General features: G+C 35.9%; 2 protein-coding genes across 2 annotated transcripts; one reads left to right on the top strand and one right to left on the bottom strand.

Annotated features, from left to right (window-relative positions):
* Nucleotides 1–6,285: 6,285 nt before the first annotated feature.
* LOC110772550 (uncharacterized) lies at nt 6,286–14,270 on the top strand. The gene is made up of 18 exons (XM_021976988.2): nt 6,286–6,587; nt 7,003–7,176; nt 7,524–7,705; nt 8,224–8,329; nt 8,518–8,594; nt 8,684–8,771; nt 9,330–9,522; nt 10,119–10,245; nt 10,484–10,564; nt 10,687–10,788; nt 10,999–11,094; nt 11,377–11,457; nt 11,828–11,947; nt 12,597–12,725; nt 13,268–13,345; nt 13,533–13,619; nt 13,733–13,819; nt 13,926–14,270. The coding sequence occupies exons 1-18, from the start codon at nt 6,533–6,535 to the stop codon at nt 13,974–13,976; spliced, it is 1,914 nt and encodes a 637-aa protein (XP_021832680.1). The 5' UTR covers nt 6,286–6,532; the 3' UTR covers nt 13,977–14,270.
* A 24-nt stretch (nt 14,271–14,294) lies between these two features.
* LOC110772552 (oil body-associated protein 1A-like) lies at nt 14,295–15,241 on the bottom strand. The gene has a single exon (XM_021976989.2). The coding sequence runs from the start codon at nt 15,232–15,234 to the stop codon at nt 14,515–14,517; it is 720 nt and encodes a 239-aa protein (XP_021832681.1). The 5' UTR covers nt 15,235–15,241; the 3' UTR covers nt 14,295–14,514.
* Between the last annotated feature and the right edge of the window lie 474 nt (nt 15,242–15,715).

Here is a 15,715-nt window from a genome sequence, read left to right as displayed (position 1 = left end):
CTAAGGAACCTTTTTGTTTACCCTGAAAATGTCCATACCCAAGAATTGGATTGAGAATGAATGTGTGAGTTGCGAGAGTGCCACTATTAGCAGCATTAAACCCCTAATTTTACATGTAACAGTGCTGCACCATGGTCCTCCATAGTTTTACAGTAGGGCTTGCAGTTGCAAAAGAGGTGATTATTGGGTTAGTGTTGGAAGTTTGAATGAAATTTAAGAACTTTTGTCCCATATTGGTAGAAAGAAGGAAAAATGAGATTTTTATAAATGTCATAATCCCACACATAGTACATGGAAGTTGGGCCAAGTAGAAGTAAAATGGGCATTTAATATCATACATTTAACTAACAAAAAGATGGCCTCTGGCCTACGGGCACTTGGGCACTTCCAATAACCTTAGCTTTTTTTAAATTACTTTAATTAGTAATTATGTTTTAATTATTATTTCTTTAGTGAAATTAATTATTTTGTGGACTTTGTTTTTTGTTCTTTGATATTAAATAATCATTAAAATACGTACATACATGTATAATACGAGTATTAAATGGGAAAATGCTAAATTCTTTATACGGGTAATAACTCTGGAAAAGTAAAAAATCAAAAGGGGACAACCTTGGTAATGGCCTAAACGTAACAGACAATAGCTATACCTTAGTATTTAAGAATTTTATGAAATTCAAAAATTTTAAAAACTAAATACTATTTATTAAGTGATATCATTTATAATGTTAATTAAAATATTTAATACTAATTATTCACTAATGAAAGTAATTAAATCAAGCTAAGATATTATTTAATTACTGAAAAGGAATTTTAAAAAAAACAAATTTATTGACCTAAAGATACTAAGTTTTTATATATATTTTTTTAAAACCTCTTCCGATGAAATTTCGTCAGCACAGGTCTATGCCAGCAAACATTTGCCGGATTAAGTTTCTCACGAAGAAATTTCGTCAGGAGAGGTTGTTTTGCTTTTTTGTTTTTTTGTTTTTTTTATAAAAAAAATTTAAAATTGTTATAAAATTAAAAAAATCAAGAAAATTTGTCTCGACGAAATATTGCCGGCACAGATCTATGCCGGCAATATTTGCCGGATTAGACCTCTCCTGATGAAACTCACTTTGTCGACGAATTGTCTTCGAGAGATCTCTAATCTAGCAAAATTTCGCCGGGATAGATCTGTGCCGACGAACTTTCGTTGAGGGAGGTTTTCTTTAAAATATATATAAGTTTAGTATCTTTAATTTAATTTAAATACTAATTATTCACTAAGTAAATAATAATTAAAACATAACTACTAAATAAAGTAATTAGAAAAGAGAAATCAAGATTATGGTATTTAACGAGTATAGCCGCGCGGCTATATACTTCAAAGATATTGTATTCGAAGCGTATAGCCGTGCGGCTGCATATTGTATTCTATTTCTACAGTAAAGCCGGGCGGCTATACGTTTAAAATATTATGTTTGTACAGTACAGCCACGCGGCGATACGTTTAAAATATTGTATTAGTAGAGAACAGCCGCGCGGCTATACGCTTTAATTGGAATAGTATAGCCGTTCGGCTGTACGCTTAAAATATTCTTTTTAGCATTTTTTAAAAAAGTTGCTTTTTAGTAATTAAATAATATCTTAGCCTTATTTAAATCCTTTAATTAGTAATTGTGTTTTAATTATTATTTCTTTAGTGAATAATTAAATATTTTAATTAACTTCATAAATTATATTACTTAATAAATAGTAATTTATTTATTTTTAATAAACTATTTAAATACTAAATATTCATTAATTAAATAATAATTAAAACATAACTACTAACTAAAGTAATTAAAAAAAATATACTTTATTCATTTAAATGGTATAGCCGTGCAACTATACCTTTAAAATATTATATTTATAGAGTATAGCCGAGCGGATATACTCTTAAAATATTCTATTTATTGAGTAAGGTCGCGCGGTTAAACTCTTAAAATATTCTATTTATAAAGTAAAACCGCGCGGCTATACAGCTGAAATATTCTATTTATAGAGTACAATCCCTCAAGTTGGCGCAAAGATGTTTCACATGCCTAACTTGACAAGCGAGGCATAGTACACCATACTAGAGGCAAATGCAAAGCAAGGCAAAACAAAGGCAAGAGCAAAACCAAACCTAAAAATTGGGTAAGGCATAATATAAAAACCTTGTGAACACGACATAGGCAAAACAAAAAAGATAGAAAATTGTGAACACGGCAAAGGTAAGACAAAGAACACAGAACCTTGTGAACACGATAAAGGCAAGGCAAAGAACACAGAAATCTTGTGAACACGACAAAGGCAAGGCAAAACCAAACCCTAAAATAAGATAAGGCAAAGGCAAGGCAAGAGCAAAGACAAAGAAAAGCAAGGTAAGACAAAGCAAGGCAAGGCAAAGTAAAGGCAAATAAAGACAAAGCAATGCAAAGTAAGTTGCACGACCCGATTCGAAAATAAGGAATATTCCCGAATCATAGTGTGAGAGTCATACCATAATCATAAGAATAAAATCTTACAACCATGGTATGATGAGAAATAGAGTCACAAATAATACAAATTTACTTAACAACACAAAATTAGAGTCGCAGATTTTTATCAAACGGTTGACTACTTACAATTATTAATTACACAAATCAACAACAAAAGCCCAGCAGCTTAGTTGAAACCCGTTTCCTCAAACTTCTTCTTTAATCCTACACAATCTATTAGGGTATGAGCATTTCTAATGCCCAATAGAGTACCATCAAACCCCTCAAGGTCAGTTATTACAGTTAATCAAAGTGTCATGCATCAAACAACACAAGATATATAAGTTATGTAATCAGACCAAATAAATAAATTTGCATATGCGGTGATGCCATGAACTCACTCCCTTCTAATCCCACTAACTCATACCTTAGGGCAACAAGCCTGCATGTCCCATATCATGCGTTTTACCACTGTGGCTCTGAATATCCTAAAATATGAACTAGCACCCATTCGTCCCTTAACCCATTTTTCTTTTATTTACGAATTTCTCAAGTTTCACTTTTCATTAGAGGCCCTGCTCTCATCACCTCAATATATTCAAGCTCTACTCCCATCACCTGAATATATTCCACATTTTTTTTTACTCAGATATATCTAAGGTCTTCTCCCACCCCTTAGATATACCTCAAACGACACACACACACCCCTCAAACACCATTGTATTTATGATGCATATGTAATGTAATGCAAACATCATTTATCTCTGCAGAATAATAATATAGATAATAACAATAATATATCAGGCTTAATCACATGAATTATTATATTCACCCAACATCAAATAATATTTACCAAGCAACGCAACAATAATATTCATATTTATAATACTAGATATAAGCACCAAGATTAAAAGTGACATAGCCCAATCATCGAAAATCAGGAAACCCTACCTCACGTTTGACTGGTTAGATTACCGAAATACCTTTCAAATCCTTCTGTTTCCACTCGAGCCTAAATCGAACAATAAGGACAAATAATAGTTAGTGCTTTTGCTTAACATAATTTTTGGTCAAAAAGTTACGGGTCTCGGATGGTCCCGAAACGAACGTTAACGGACTTAAAACGAAAAACCAAGTTGGGGAGGATGACGAACAACACCAACATTGCACCACATGTGCTGAACACACGTATGAAGATTGCATGGCACTATTCATCGTCTTCCCCATTCCCCCCTGTTTTCTACTTCGTTTTTGGCGTAACTAACAATAGTAAAACTTTCCAAGACTATACTCAAATTGAAGCTTATAACCTTAGCTTTCTATACATATAAAGATTTGTGAAAACGGAGCTACGGTTAGTGAGAAATTCGAACCCAAAGACAGACCCAAAAATCTGAATTTTTGTTTTCCAGCTTCCTCTGTTTTTGGAAGTTTTGAAAACCTAATTTCACTCCAATATTTGATCCCCCAAAACTTAACCAAAATCAGTGAAATCGAAAGGGTTTTGACCCTTGCTATTCCTAGTTTCCAAAACATCTAAACCTTCCAAAAAGTACTTCACAGATCAAAGGAACACGAGAGCCAAAGTAAGGCCCATGAACTGAAATTTCCAGAAAAATACAAAGTTTCAGAATTTTCTCAAAAGTTTCTTTCAACACACCTCAAATACCATCCTTAAGGCTCAAAATCATACTCCAACATCAAATCCCTGGCATAAACTTCCCAAAAACAAGATTTGGATCTAAATTTTGAACACCCAAACCCAAAAATTTATCAACACACCCAAAATCCGAAAATATTGATTTCAAAATTCTTCTTTTGATTTTCTTATGCCTTAAAAAGGTTCATAAATCATTCTCCAACTCAAATACAACTATAAATATACTCAAACAAATAATTATACAAAAACTCAAGAATTGAAAATGAACTTAAAACAAAAATCCCACCTTTCATCCTTCCAATTGCTTTCAACACTTAACCATTTTCTTTTCTACCTCTCACAATTCTTTCTTAATTCTCTCATGGATGTAATAGTAATAACCTCCATATCCCTTATTTCCAAGTCTTCTCCTCTCTTCTTCTTCTTCTTCTTCTTCTTCTTCTTCTTCTTTTTCTTCTTCTTCTTCTTCTTCTTCTTCTCTCTCTCTCTCTCTCTCTCTCTCTCTCTCTCTCTCTCTCTCATTTTCTTCTCCCTCCCGTCAACAACTCACCTCCCTTAGCTCTAAAAAAATTCAACTTCATTAAGGAAGATACCTTAGGCTAGGTGAGTCATAACTTTAGACTAGGTAACTCACCACTTTAGATTAGGTGACTCACCACTTTTAGATTAGGTGACTCACCACTTTAGACTAGGTGACTCATCCTTTTATAATGGTGGATTGAAAGCTTGAGGCAAGGGGAGAAGAATGAGAGGAGGGTGGGTTGATGCCCTCTACGTTTCATATGTTTTTTTTTGCCTATAAGGGTATTTTGGTAATTTTCCACACATAGTGGTATTTTGGTCATTTTTGTCCAACTTAAAATTAAACACACTTAATTTAATAATCTTAATCTAAAATCACTTGATAAAATACTCATAATCATTCTCCACCATAATATTATTTTTCACTGAAATATGTAAATCCACTTTGAATTATTCGGGATATTACAGTAAGGCAGGAGCAAAGACAAATAAAGGCAAAGTAAGGCAAGGCAAAGTAAAGGCAAATAAAGACAAAGCAATGCAAAGTATGGCGAGAGCAAAGACAAATAAAGGCAAAGTAAGGCAAGGCAAGAGCAATGGCAAAGGCAAGGCAAATGAAGGCAAAGCAAAGGTAAAGGGTATGACCACAGCAACAACAACGACAATGACCACATCAACGGAAAGCGAAGCAAGAAAAGGCAACATCAACGCCGGCAACAGCGGCCACGACAACAATAACAACAGCCTAAGTGAAGGAGAATTCCTCCATATCTACTATACCTAATTCACGCAAACACAACTTCTCTTCACTCCCCCTCCCCCTCTGAAGTGAAAGGGTCGTCGTAGTCAAGAAATAGGCAATATCTTCATGAGAAAGATAAACAGATCATTTTCACTCCTTCTCCCCCCCTTGAGGAGAAGGGGAGGAGAACACTTAAATTGCAAGAAGAACGCAAGCATAGGTCACAAGAAAACCAAGGCTCTGATACCATGTCAAACAAAATAGGGTAAATTTTCAATTATCTCAAATATGTATTCTTCTCAAATATAGAGGTATTTATAAGGAAGTACAATCCTAAATAAAATAGGAAATAAACTAAATTACAATAGAAAATAAATATCAATTATAATAGGACTAGATAAATAGGTAAGTAACCAAAATCCTAATATAATAAGGAACTAAAATCCTAACTAAATAAGGACTCGCCAATAAAGAAGACATCAAAACTATGCAAACTCAAGGAAGAACTGTACCCCATAGCTTCAAGATGATATGGTTATGCTCCCATAGCTTCAAAATAAAATACTTCTTTTTGGTGTCAAAATCTCTACAACCATTAATTAAGCTAAATATGAGATGCGAGCCCATCATCAGTGACCATATGAAAAGAGCAACTGGCCATTTGTTTTAAAGAATTAAAGAAATTTGAAATAACTTCCATTATGTTAGAAAAAAGAAAAAAAGAACTTCCATTACGTTTGGAGATGTCCATTCAAAAAGTCCTCTAGGATTTTAAGATCTTTTATATTTTAATTTATTTTTTCTCTCTCCCTAATAAAACAATTAAATGAAATTAGAATAAAAATTGGATAAACCGAGAAATACTGATGCGATATTTCGGATAAAAATATAAACTGGACCGAATAGCCATTCCCTCTTCCAGAGGCCGGCCATCCCCTTTGTCTGTTAGCGATAAACTCGCGCCATTACGAACGACGACACAAAAGCTACGAAACGTCACAAAGCCACCCAGCATTGGCTTATTACACTCGCCCTTGTGCGTCTCTCTCTTTGCCTTCAACCGTCGTCAACCACCGCTAAGATCATCAGCTCCTTCAAATTCAACGGTCAATTTCCACAGAAATGGAGCTAAAACCAGGCCTTTCAGCTCTCGTCACTGGTGGAGCTTCTGGAATTGGTAAACCATCGTCCACTGCTCTGTTAATCTTCCTCTATCAATTTTTTCATCGAACTTGAACAACAAGAAGACTGGTTCTGCTATGCCTGTTTGATTCATATATAACTGGAAGTTTTAAAAACAAGAACGAAAATGAAAATCGCTGCACATCAATCGTGGCTGGTGTGCATCAGTCAGGTTGTGTTTGGTTTTGATTTTTGAAGAACTGGGTTTGATTTTGAAATTTCCAAATTCATTTTTCTTTGGCCAAACAGCTTGTTCTGAAAATGGAAACTTTCAAAGCCAATCAAATTCTTGATGAAATCACTAGGCGAATGCATAGACAATTTAAATTGTAGATGTGTAGATTCTTTGACTCTATGATTGGGGCTGCAAGCTGTAAGTATTAGTGACTTTCTGGGGTGTTGCTATGTAGGGAAAGCTCTTAGCTTGGCTCTTGGAGCGAAAGGAATATTTGTGACGGTCGTTGATTTCTCTGAAGAAAAGGGAAAGGAAGTTGCATCCCTTGTTCAGAAGGAGAATGCCAAGTTCCATACCAATTTAGGTTTTCCATCTGCGTTGTTTGTGAAATGCGATGTGACTGATACAGGTAAGTGAACTGTTTGTACATAAGACTGATATACGAATGAATTCTAAATTCTCGGTTTTCTTCTTTTCATTAAATATTCTGTTTTTCTCCCTAAAATGTGTTTATTTACAAGTTATACATATTTTACAAAAGTCTTATTTTTGAATGAGTAGAAAAGAAGAAAAAGGCAAAAGATTTGTTTTTCAGGCATGTTTGATTTGAAATATGTACATGTATCTGCATTTCATACTCACAACTAGAAATTTGAAGAGGCTTGGTTCTCATTCATTCTATATGTGCAGTTTTACGAATTTGTGGATTAGATGGTACCTTTCAGATAATTATGTCATTCTTTATGTGATGGACAGGTAATATAGCTGCTGCGTTTGAGAAACATTTAGCAACATTTGGAGGATTGGATATCTGTATTAACAGTGCAGGCATCAGTAATCCCATACCATTCAATAAGGATCAAACAGACGGTACTCGCTCATGGAGACTAACAGTAGACGTGAATCTGATTGCAATTATTGATTGCACTCGTCTTGCGGTACGTTTGGACTTTGACTAGGTTTTCCTGATAGACCCGTACCTTCCGTATCTGCTAATGTGAATGTGCTGCATTTTATTTGACCTCCAATGATTTCCCCCTAAACCATAAAGTTCTATTCAGGGCCATTGCCTATCAAAGTTTAGTCCATAGTGGTGAGTGAGAATATGTTGTCATTCCTGATGTTTTAGTCGTATCAATTTGGGCTTCTGAAAGTGGATAAGAAAATGCTCTTCGTCTTATTTCTTGTTTAATTGATCTTTTGAAAGAAAAAGGTTGTTTATGATGTTGCTCAGAATTCCAAACTTTTGAATCATACCCAGTGGGAAGTAGTGTTGAAAATTGATATATACCAGTCATGCTTGTGAAATTAGATTGTAAGAAATAAGAGAAAAAATGTTTTGTGTTGAGGATTACTTAGAGCCACTTTTGTTAGTTTCTCTATGTTATTATGCTTCTGAACTTATTTATTGTTGACTACATTAGTGTGTCTCATGAATCAACTATGTTTCAAACAGATTAAAACCATGCAAGCTGTGCAAAAGCCTGGCGTAATTATCAATATGGGGTCTGCTTCGGGTCTTTACCCACTGTATTCTGATCCAATCTACTCTGGCTCAAAAGGTTTGTTCTATGCAGTAGCTTTGTCTCTGATTTCCTGTCCGAAACTGTTTTTTTGGTCAGTCTATACCAATTTTTTCTGGAGCATCCATGGATACAGATAAACTTTAGTACACCTAACATGTGCAGAGATATCTTGTAAATGCCACTTTCATAGATAAATTGACAATCATAGAATCATGTTTTTGCAGGCGGTGTTGTTCAATTTACTAGATCTCTGGTTCTCTACAAGCGTCAAGGGATTCGCATCAATGTGCTTTGTCCTGAAGTAAGATTGTAACTTAAACCCAACTGAAATAAGAGTACAATTCAAAGGAATACTTAAGAAACACATTATTGCCAACCTCTTTGATGCAGTTTGTTGAAACTGACATGGGCTCAAAGGTGGGTTCTAAATTTGTTAGCCTAATGGACGGCTTTGTCCCTATGGAAATGGTAGTGAAAGGTATGCTTTATCTTTCTCTTTTCTTAATGAAGGTTGTAATTCTAGTAATTATGTGAGGAGAAAAATTATAATTATAGGGATACAATTGTTGGACTTCATAGTTAAGGATTTTTTTGTGTTGTTACAATATCCTAGTACATAAGAAAGAACATCAAGAGACTATACCAAATTGGCATAAACAGTTGTATTATGGCAATGATGATTTTGATGTCTCCATTTGTCATTATAAATGATGAGGCCCGTGTAGAAGGCTTTCATCGAATGAAGGCTTTATTTTTTGGGTCAAAATTTTAATTATCTAGGATTTGAATCGTGTTTTGGTCCAACATGCGGGCGGTGGTGATTTCAGAAATTATCTATTGCCAGTGCCTTGCAAAGACACAGTTCTTTGCTACTCAACTCTATGTAGTGAAAGGGTCTAAGCATTCAGAACGGCTATTGGATAGGTTTTCTACTTTCTTTTAGATTGTATACATGCATACTATATCACTGAAATAGAGCTTGGATATATTGTTTAACCCACCATGTTTATTGAATAAAGGCTGTTATGCATTTTAGGTGCCTTTGAGCTTATTACTGATGAGAGTAAAGCTGGTTCATGCCTATGGATTACAATTCGAAGAGGCATGGAATATTGGCCAACTCCCGCTGAAGAAGCAAAATACTTGATTAGCCAGAGGAAAAGAGCTGGGGACAAAGCTCCATTCCAAGCTCCTTTGAATCTTCAACTTCCACAAAGTTTTGAGAAATTGTTAGTAATAATACATCAAACATTATTTTTCTTCCTTCCTTTATGAGTATGATACAAGTTCAATTTCTTAGGCAATTCTTGACTGTTTAATATATGGCTGGATATATTTTTTATTGTGAACCCATAAATTGAATTCATTTAGCATATGCAGAATAAAAGTACGGTCTTGAGTAAAGATGTTACAGTATCCCCTATTAACTCTTTTGTTGAAGAAAAAATCTGACAGATTATTACTTTTGTTGGTATAGGCGGAAAATGAAGCTTTTCATTTCTTCAAGAGCCTTTACATAAATCTGTTCACTGTAGTCCACTTTTCCTCGCTTGACTTGACAAAATCCTTTGATTGCGAAATCTTTGTGATAGAACAACTTTCTACCTTTTATTATGTTGCTTATGTGTAAAATGCTCAATATAAAGTATGGCTTCGGTCTTGTGGTCCCGAAACCTCTTCCATTCATGTTTCATTTATTATCTGTTCAAACCTTTCACATCTTTCGCTTAACATGATATGGCAGAAGTGCTAAACTAACTTTTGAAAGAATGCAAGTGGTTTTGTTTTTAGTATTTGGTAATTAATTGTAGTTCTTTTTCTTCAGAGTTGTTCACACCTTGAGTCACAATTTTCGTAAGGCTACCGGCACAGTGCGCGCACCTTTGAGATTACCCATTATACCACACCACGTTCTTGTCAAAGTCATATATGCTGGCGTAAATGCTAGTGATGTAAGTTTATGGCTCCCCTTGAAATATTCATCCTAAGGTTTTTTATTTTCCTGGATTCTATTATGCCATCACATGTTTTATTGGCTTACATCTGTCACTTTTCTTCATTTTATGACATACATTTTTTTAATATTTATTTTATGAAATCTAAATTATCTGGCATGGTATTTAGAACTAGACTGAACTTAATGACTTTTCTTCATTAATATATGCTCTAACAAGGACTTATTTTTGGTAGGTAAATTACAGCTCAGGGCGTTATTTTGGTGGAAGCAACAAAGATCTTGAATCCCGTCTTCCATTTGATTGTGGTTTTGAGGTGCAGGACAATATATCATTTTTGACATTCTTACAATCGCTCATGCAGTTGAGGGCCTTTAGGTTTATAAAGTTATTGCTATCTATGATGCCTAGTTGATAAAGTCTGTCGCACTGTTGCAGGCTGTGGGGATAATTGCAGCAGTTGGGGAATCTGTCACTAACTTGAAAGTTGGTACTCCAGCTGCAATCATGACTTTTGGTAGTTATGCAGAATTCACGATGGTACACTGTCTGAAGAATACTGTTCTTTTTTTTTTTTTCAATGTTTACTAAGAAGTGCTTTCATATTTAATGTCAGGAATGTTTCCAAGTTTACACTAATCATGAGTCATGACACCAAATGATTCTATTCTATTTTTTGATATCTTTCTTTTGTTTATTTTTAATATCCATTACTAGTTTAATAACTGATGAGCTTTGCATTTGAGTTAGGTGCCTTCAAAACACATCCTTCCTGTGGAAAGACCAGATCCAGAAGTTGTTGCTATGCTTACTTCAGGACTGACTGCATCAATCGCTCTAGAAAAGGTTAGATGTGTGTGTATGTGTAGTCTGAAAATAATAGTCCAAAAACTGTTAGTGCACATATATGTATTTGTGTATCAGAATTGCATATTATTTCCTTCGCTGAATTCTTGGTGGTCACATTCAGATGATAACGTCGTGCCATCTTTTAAATAACTTTCTAGCCATTGTGCATTATATTTTTTGTTCTGTAGCCTTCATTGTTTTTAATAGTTTGTGTTAGATTATTCACTGAGACACCACATTTCTACTTGTCTTACAATTTCTTTTATTATGAACCTCTAGGCGGGAGCAGGACAACTGGAATCTGGAAAAGTAGTTCTTGTTACTGCTGCTGCTGGAGGGACTGGGCAATTTGCAGTCCAGGTTTGCTTTCAAATATAGGAATAGCTCTTTATGACATGCTTGCTTTTTATCTCATCCCATAGGGTGTATGGCTGTTTGTGAGTGCACTGCTCTCACTGTCTAAAATGTTGACTGATGCATACGACAATTCGGTATGTCAAACCCACTGACACCAACTAGGGGATGGAAATCTGAGGAAAAAAAAAACCTTATTTCCTTTATCTCCTGAAAGCCCACCAAAACTTTGGATGAATATTGACTGGAATTCGTGGGTCTTTGGGGCAATTTTTTTCTTAACAAAATTTTGTAGCTATTGGAATAGTGTTTCAACGATATTATTCTCTTGAGCATCCTGAATGGAAATATTCTTAGTAGTCTTTTATATGCACAGCTTGCAAAGCTAGCTGGAAATACTGTGGTTGCAACTTGTGGAGGTGAAGAAAAGGCAAAGCATTTGAAAGAATTGGGGGTTGATCGAGTCATAGACTATAAAGCTGAAGATATCAAGACTGTATGTCTTTTGAATCTTTCCCCTTAATTTACGAAATTGTTTCTTAGTTGTATTTGGTGGAATGGTAAGGTGAAAATGGACCCATGACTTCATTGATGTGATGCAATATGTCAGTTAATCCAGATTTCAGCTCTTAAAATCGACTACATCTGTTTATACTGATTGTTTAGTGTTATTTTTTCAAAGACTCCACGGATCAATATCTAATTTGAAGTATGTGGTCATGTGCAAGTCTTTAATCTCAGTAAAATTCACTGACTCATAGTCAATCATAATCTGGCACTGGTTAATAGCGAATCTAGTTTTTGCATTTTGTTGAAGTAACCTTTGAGTCATCTGCTTGTATAGCTTTCCTATTTTATCAGTTTTTCCTTGTCCAATTTATATCATCACTGAAACGGGTTTTGAGAATGCAGTCTGAACAATTACTAAGTTGAAACACATCTTGTCATCCCCACTCTTTAGGTTTAAATGGGACTATTTGGATTGTCACTTTCTAACATGGACACATGTTGGATGGATAAAGGAACACTCACAGTAAGAACTAAATGGCTTTTAATCTGATTCAGTTTAGGGAGCAATGCAATAATTTTATTCTAAAGTCATTTGAGTATAAAGTTGGGGTTATTGATAACTTTCAGTTTTCCAGGTTCTAAAGAAGGAGTTTCCCAAAGGCGTTGACATTATCTATGAGTCTGTAGGTGGTGACATGTTCGATTTGTGCCTGAATGCTCTTGCGGTTTATGGACGACTCATAGTGATTGGAATGATTTCTCAGGTTGTGTATTCATGCAAGCATAAACGTTATTACACTATGATTGTCTTTCTTGACACTTGATATGTTGACATTTGAATAGAATTATTGAAGTATAGAAAAATGTTAGAATCCTTTTTTTCTCTTTTTCCGATTTGGCATAATTGTTGTGTTTTAGTTTTACAATTCTAATCTAGCAATCATCTTGGTAAAATTTTAAAAACTTTTATTTTTTCTGTAATAATAATATGTCTATCTCATTATCGGTAAAGAAATCAATATAAGCTCCAATTAACAGTCTTAACCATGTAGAGTTGGTATAAGATTTCTAGGATGTAGTACAGGTTCAGCTATGGATCTGTATATATTCTCCTTGTTAGGTTCATACTTTCCTGATGTGTTCAAATTTGTTTTTAACTTAATTTTGTTTAAATTCTATTATATCGTGCCCTGAAGAACACTAACTAGTATTTCACTTGAAGTTTTTCTTGTCTGCTCTGGAATTTCTTGGGTTTGACGTTGTTGGCTTTCGTTTTTTCCAATAACATAATCCATTCTGAACTCAGTATCAAGGAGAGCATGGGTGGAAGCCATCAAACTACCCAGGACTTTGCGAAAAGCTCTTAGCGAAAAGCCAAACTGTGGTATGTAGCTGCTAAATACTAAACTGGTCCTCATATAATCGGCCATCATTTCGTCCTACTTCCCACAAAATAAGTTTCTTGACATTCATCATCCTAGTTTTGAGAACTGACTCTGCATTCAAATATATTTTGGTGAATTTATCAATAAATCGAAAACTACTTGATATAACAATGCCAATCTTTTCAGGCTGGTTTCTTCCTAGTGCAATACAGTCACTTCTGGCAAGAACATCTGGATAAACTATTTCATCTTTTCTCTATGGGAAAGCTGAAGGTAGAATATATCTACATAATGCACCAACTAAATTTACCGCTAGTTCTTATCCACGAACTTCTTGAACTCGAATCATCGGTGTTCCTGATTGTATGTCGCCTTCAATTTTATAGGTTTCTTTAGACCCAAAACAGTTTTTGGGTGTACATTCGGTTGCAGATGCCGTGGAGTATCTCCATTCTGGTAAAAGTGTAGGGAAGGTAATTCCTCTGTCATATCTTGAACTTCTCTTACTCTCAGAATGGTGATTGTGGCCACTCAATTCCCCCCCTAAATGCCTTTTTCCTTGCTGTAAAATTGTTGCAGGTGGTTGTTTGCATTGATCCTACCTTTAGCCAACAAACGGCAAGATTATGAGCAGATGTTGCCTTGCAGCTTCCCAGGCATGTTTTATTTCCTTTCTGAAAAATAAACAGAGAAAAGAAGATTGAAAGAGCACCGATGTTTACATTTGCAGCTCTTGTTCAAGAAGGCTAGCAAAGCAACTCATCTGTCATAGAAAAATATATTTACACGAGAAAGAAACAATGGTGAAAATTTTCAAGAACAACGATGATCATTTTTACAGGAGCTTGTTTGTGTACTATATATATGAGCCACATTTTGCCTTCTTTTGTATCATTAATTGAATAAAAAGAGATTTTTGGATCACTAGTTGTGCTAGCAGAAATTCACTGACACCCATTGAATTTTTTGTATTTTCCAAATTGTTTTCACAAAATACATTTCCATAATTTTCCGTTTGGAAAGGTGACTTCAATGATTAGATTGAACACACCTTTAACTTCAAAATTACAAAAATTACAAATGATAATGCAACTACTAGTTTAAGAAACCCACAACTAGAAAAGCCCTATTTGATATATCACTGATTAATTTCCCCATCCACACACAATCAAACAGAGGCCCTGAGAACAGGAGAAACAGAATCAGCAGGAGGCTTAACGCAACCAGTCTCTCTCAGCTCAGTCTTCAACCCTTTCCCTGCCCCGTTCGCCAGCGGATGTACCCCGTGCTCGGGGCCACTCATATACGCCCGATTCAGCCTCTCCTTGTCAAAGCTCACCCCATACCTCTCCTCCACACCCTTCTTCAAACTCTCATCCAGTTGACCATCCCTGGTCAACGCCATCATAACCCTCGGAATCCCAAGCGGCAAGTTGTCCCCCTTGTCCACCTCCCAAAAATGCCACACCTTCCCATACGTCTTGCACACCTTCTCCATGTCCCGCCTCTCGATCACTCCTGGCACTCTCGGCATGAACAAGACCCCGCTCTTGACCTCGTACTCGTGTGAGTGCCAGAGCGGCTTCTCCTCATCCGGGAGTGTCAGGAAGAGATTCTCTGACACAACGTACTCGAGGCCGATGAGCCTTGCATCAGCCTCTGGCCCATCGTAGATGAGGCACTGCCTCATCTCCTCGTTCTGGTGGGCGCAGTAGTGGTGGGCCTCCACCTGGCGGGTCATGTCGTGGGAGTAGAAGTGGAAGGCGCAGAGGTGCTGGTGGATTTGGTTGATCGGGCCGAAGCCTTGGATGGCGGCCGTAGCGGTTTCGACGAGCGCGGTGCCCGTGTGGGTTGGCTCGCCGGGGACTTGTGTGTGAGCCGTGGACATTGCTGTTTGTTTGGTGGGTTTTGGTTTTGCAAGGCAATGCGTAAAGCCAATTTAAAGCAGGAGAAGGTGGTTGCAAACTTGCATGCAGAGTTACGCGTGGTGGGAGAAGAAGAAGGCATACGTGTGTTTTGTTTTAGCTCAAACGTGGCTATAGACGAGGCTTTTACTGAGGAACCATTCTTATCGTGATTGAGAACAAGTTCAAAAGAAGTCAAAAAAAAAAAACTTGGGTTTTGCTAGAGGATTATATTTGTAACAAAATCAACATATATTGTCTGGTAATTGAGGTTTACTTTTTCTCTATAAGATTTATCCATACGTTGTGACTCTGTGAATGTTTTTTTAGTGACTGTTTGTGTGTAAGCAAGCAAACACACATATTTTCGCGTATATGAAAATGTATCGAAAGTTTATGCGTGTGCTCAAATATAAAATTCATTTGACGTAAGTGGCGCCACCGCATAGTGCCTCCAATTAATGT

Source organism: Prunus avium, chromosome 8 (genome assembly GCF_965620075.1).
Source record: "Prunus avium chromosome 8, drPruAviu1.hap1.1, whole genome shotgun sequence".
Classification (NCBI taxonomy): domain Eukaryota; kingdom Viridiplantae; phylum Streptophyta; class Magnoliopsida; order Rosales; family Rosaceae; genus Prunus; species Prunus avium.
Note: the sequence above shows the minus strand (reverse complement) of the source record. Positions and strands in the feature narration are given on the sequence as shown.

Bases quoted from the DNA above. Each gene is read 5' to 3' on its own strand.
- LOC110772550 (XM_021976988.2), top strand. From the start codon at position 6,533: ATGGAGCTAAAACCAGGCCTTTCAGCTCTCGTCACTGGTGGAGCTTCT. The intron at 7,177-7,523 runs GTAAGTGAACTG...TGTGATGGACAG, and splicing joins ATGCGATGTGACTGATACAG to GTAATATAGCTGCTGCGTTT. The intron at 8,330-8,517 runs GTTTGTTCTATG...ATGTTTTTGCAG, and splicing joins AATCTACTCTGGCTCAAAAG to GCGGTGTTGTTCAATTTACT.
- LOC110772552 (XM_021976989.2), bottom strand. From the start codon at position 15,234: ATGTCCACGGCTCACACACAAGTCCCCGGCGAGCCAACCCACACGGGC.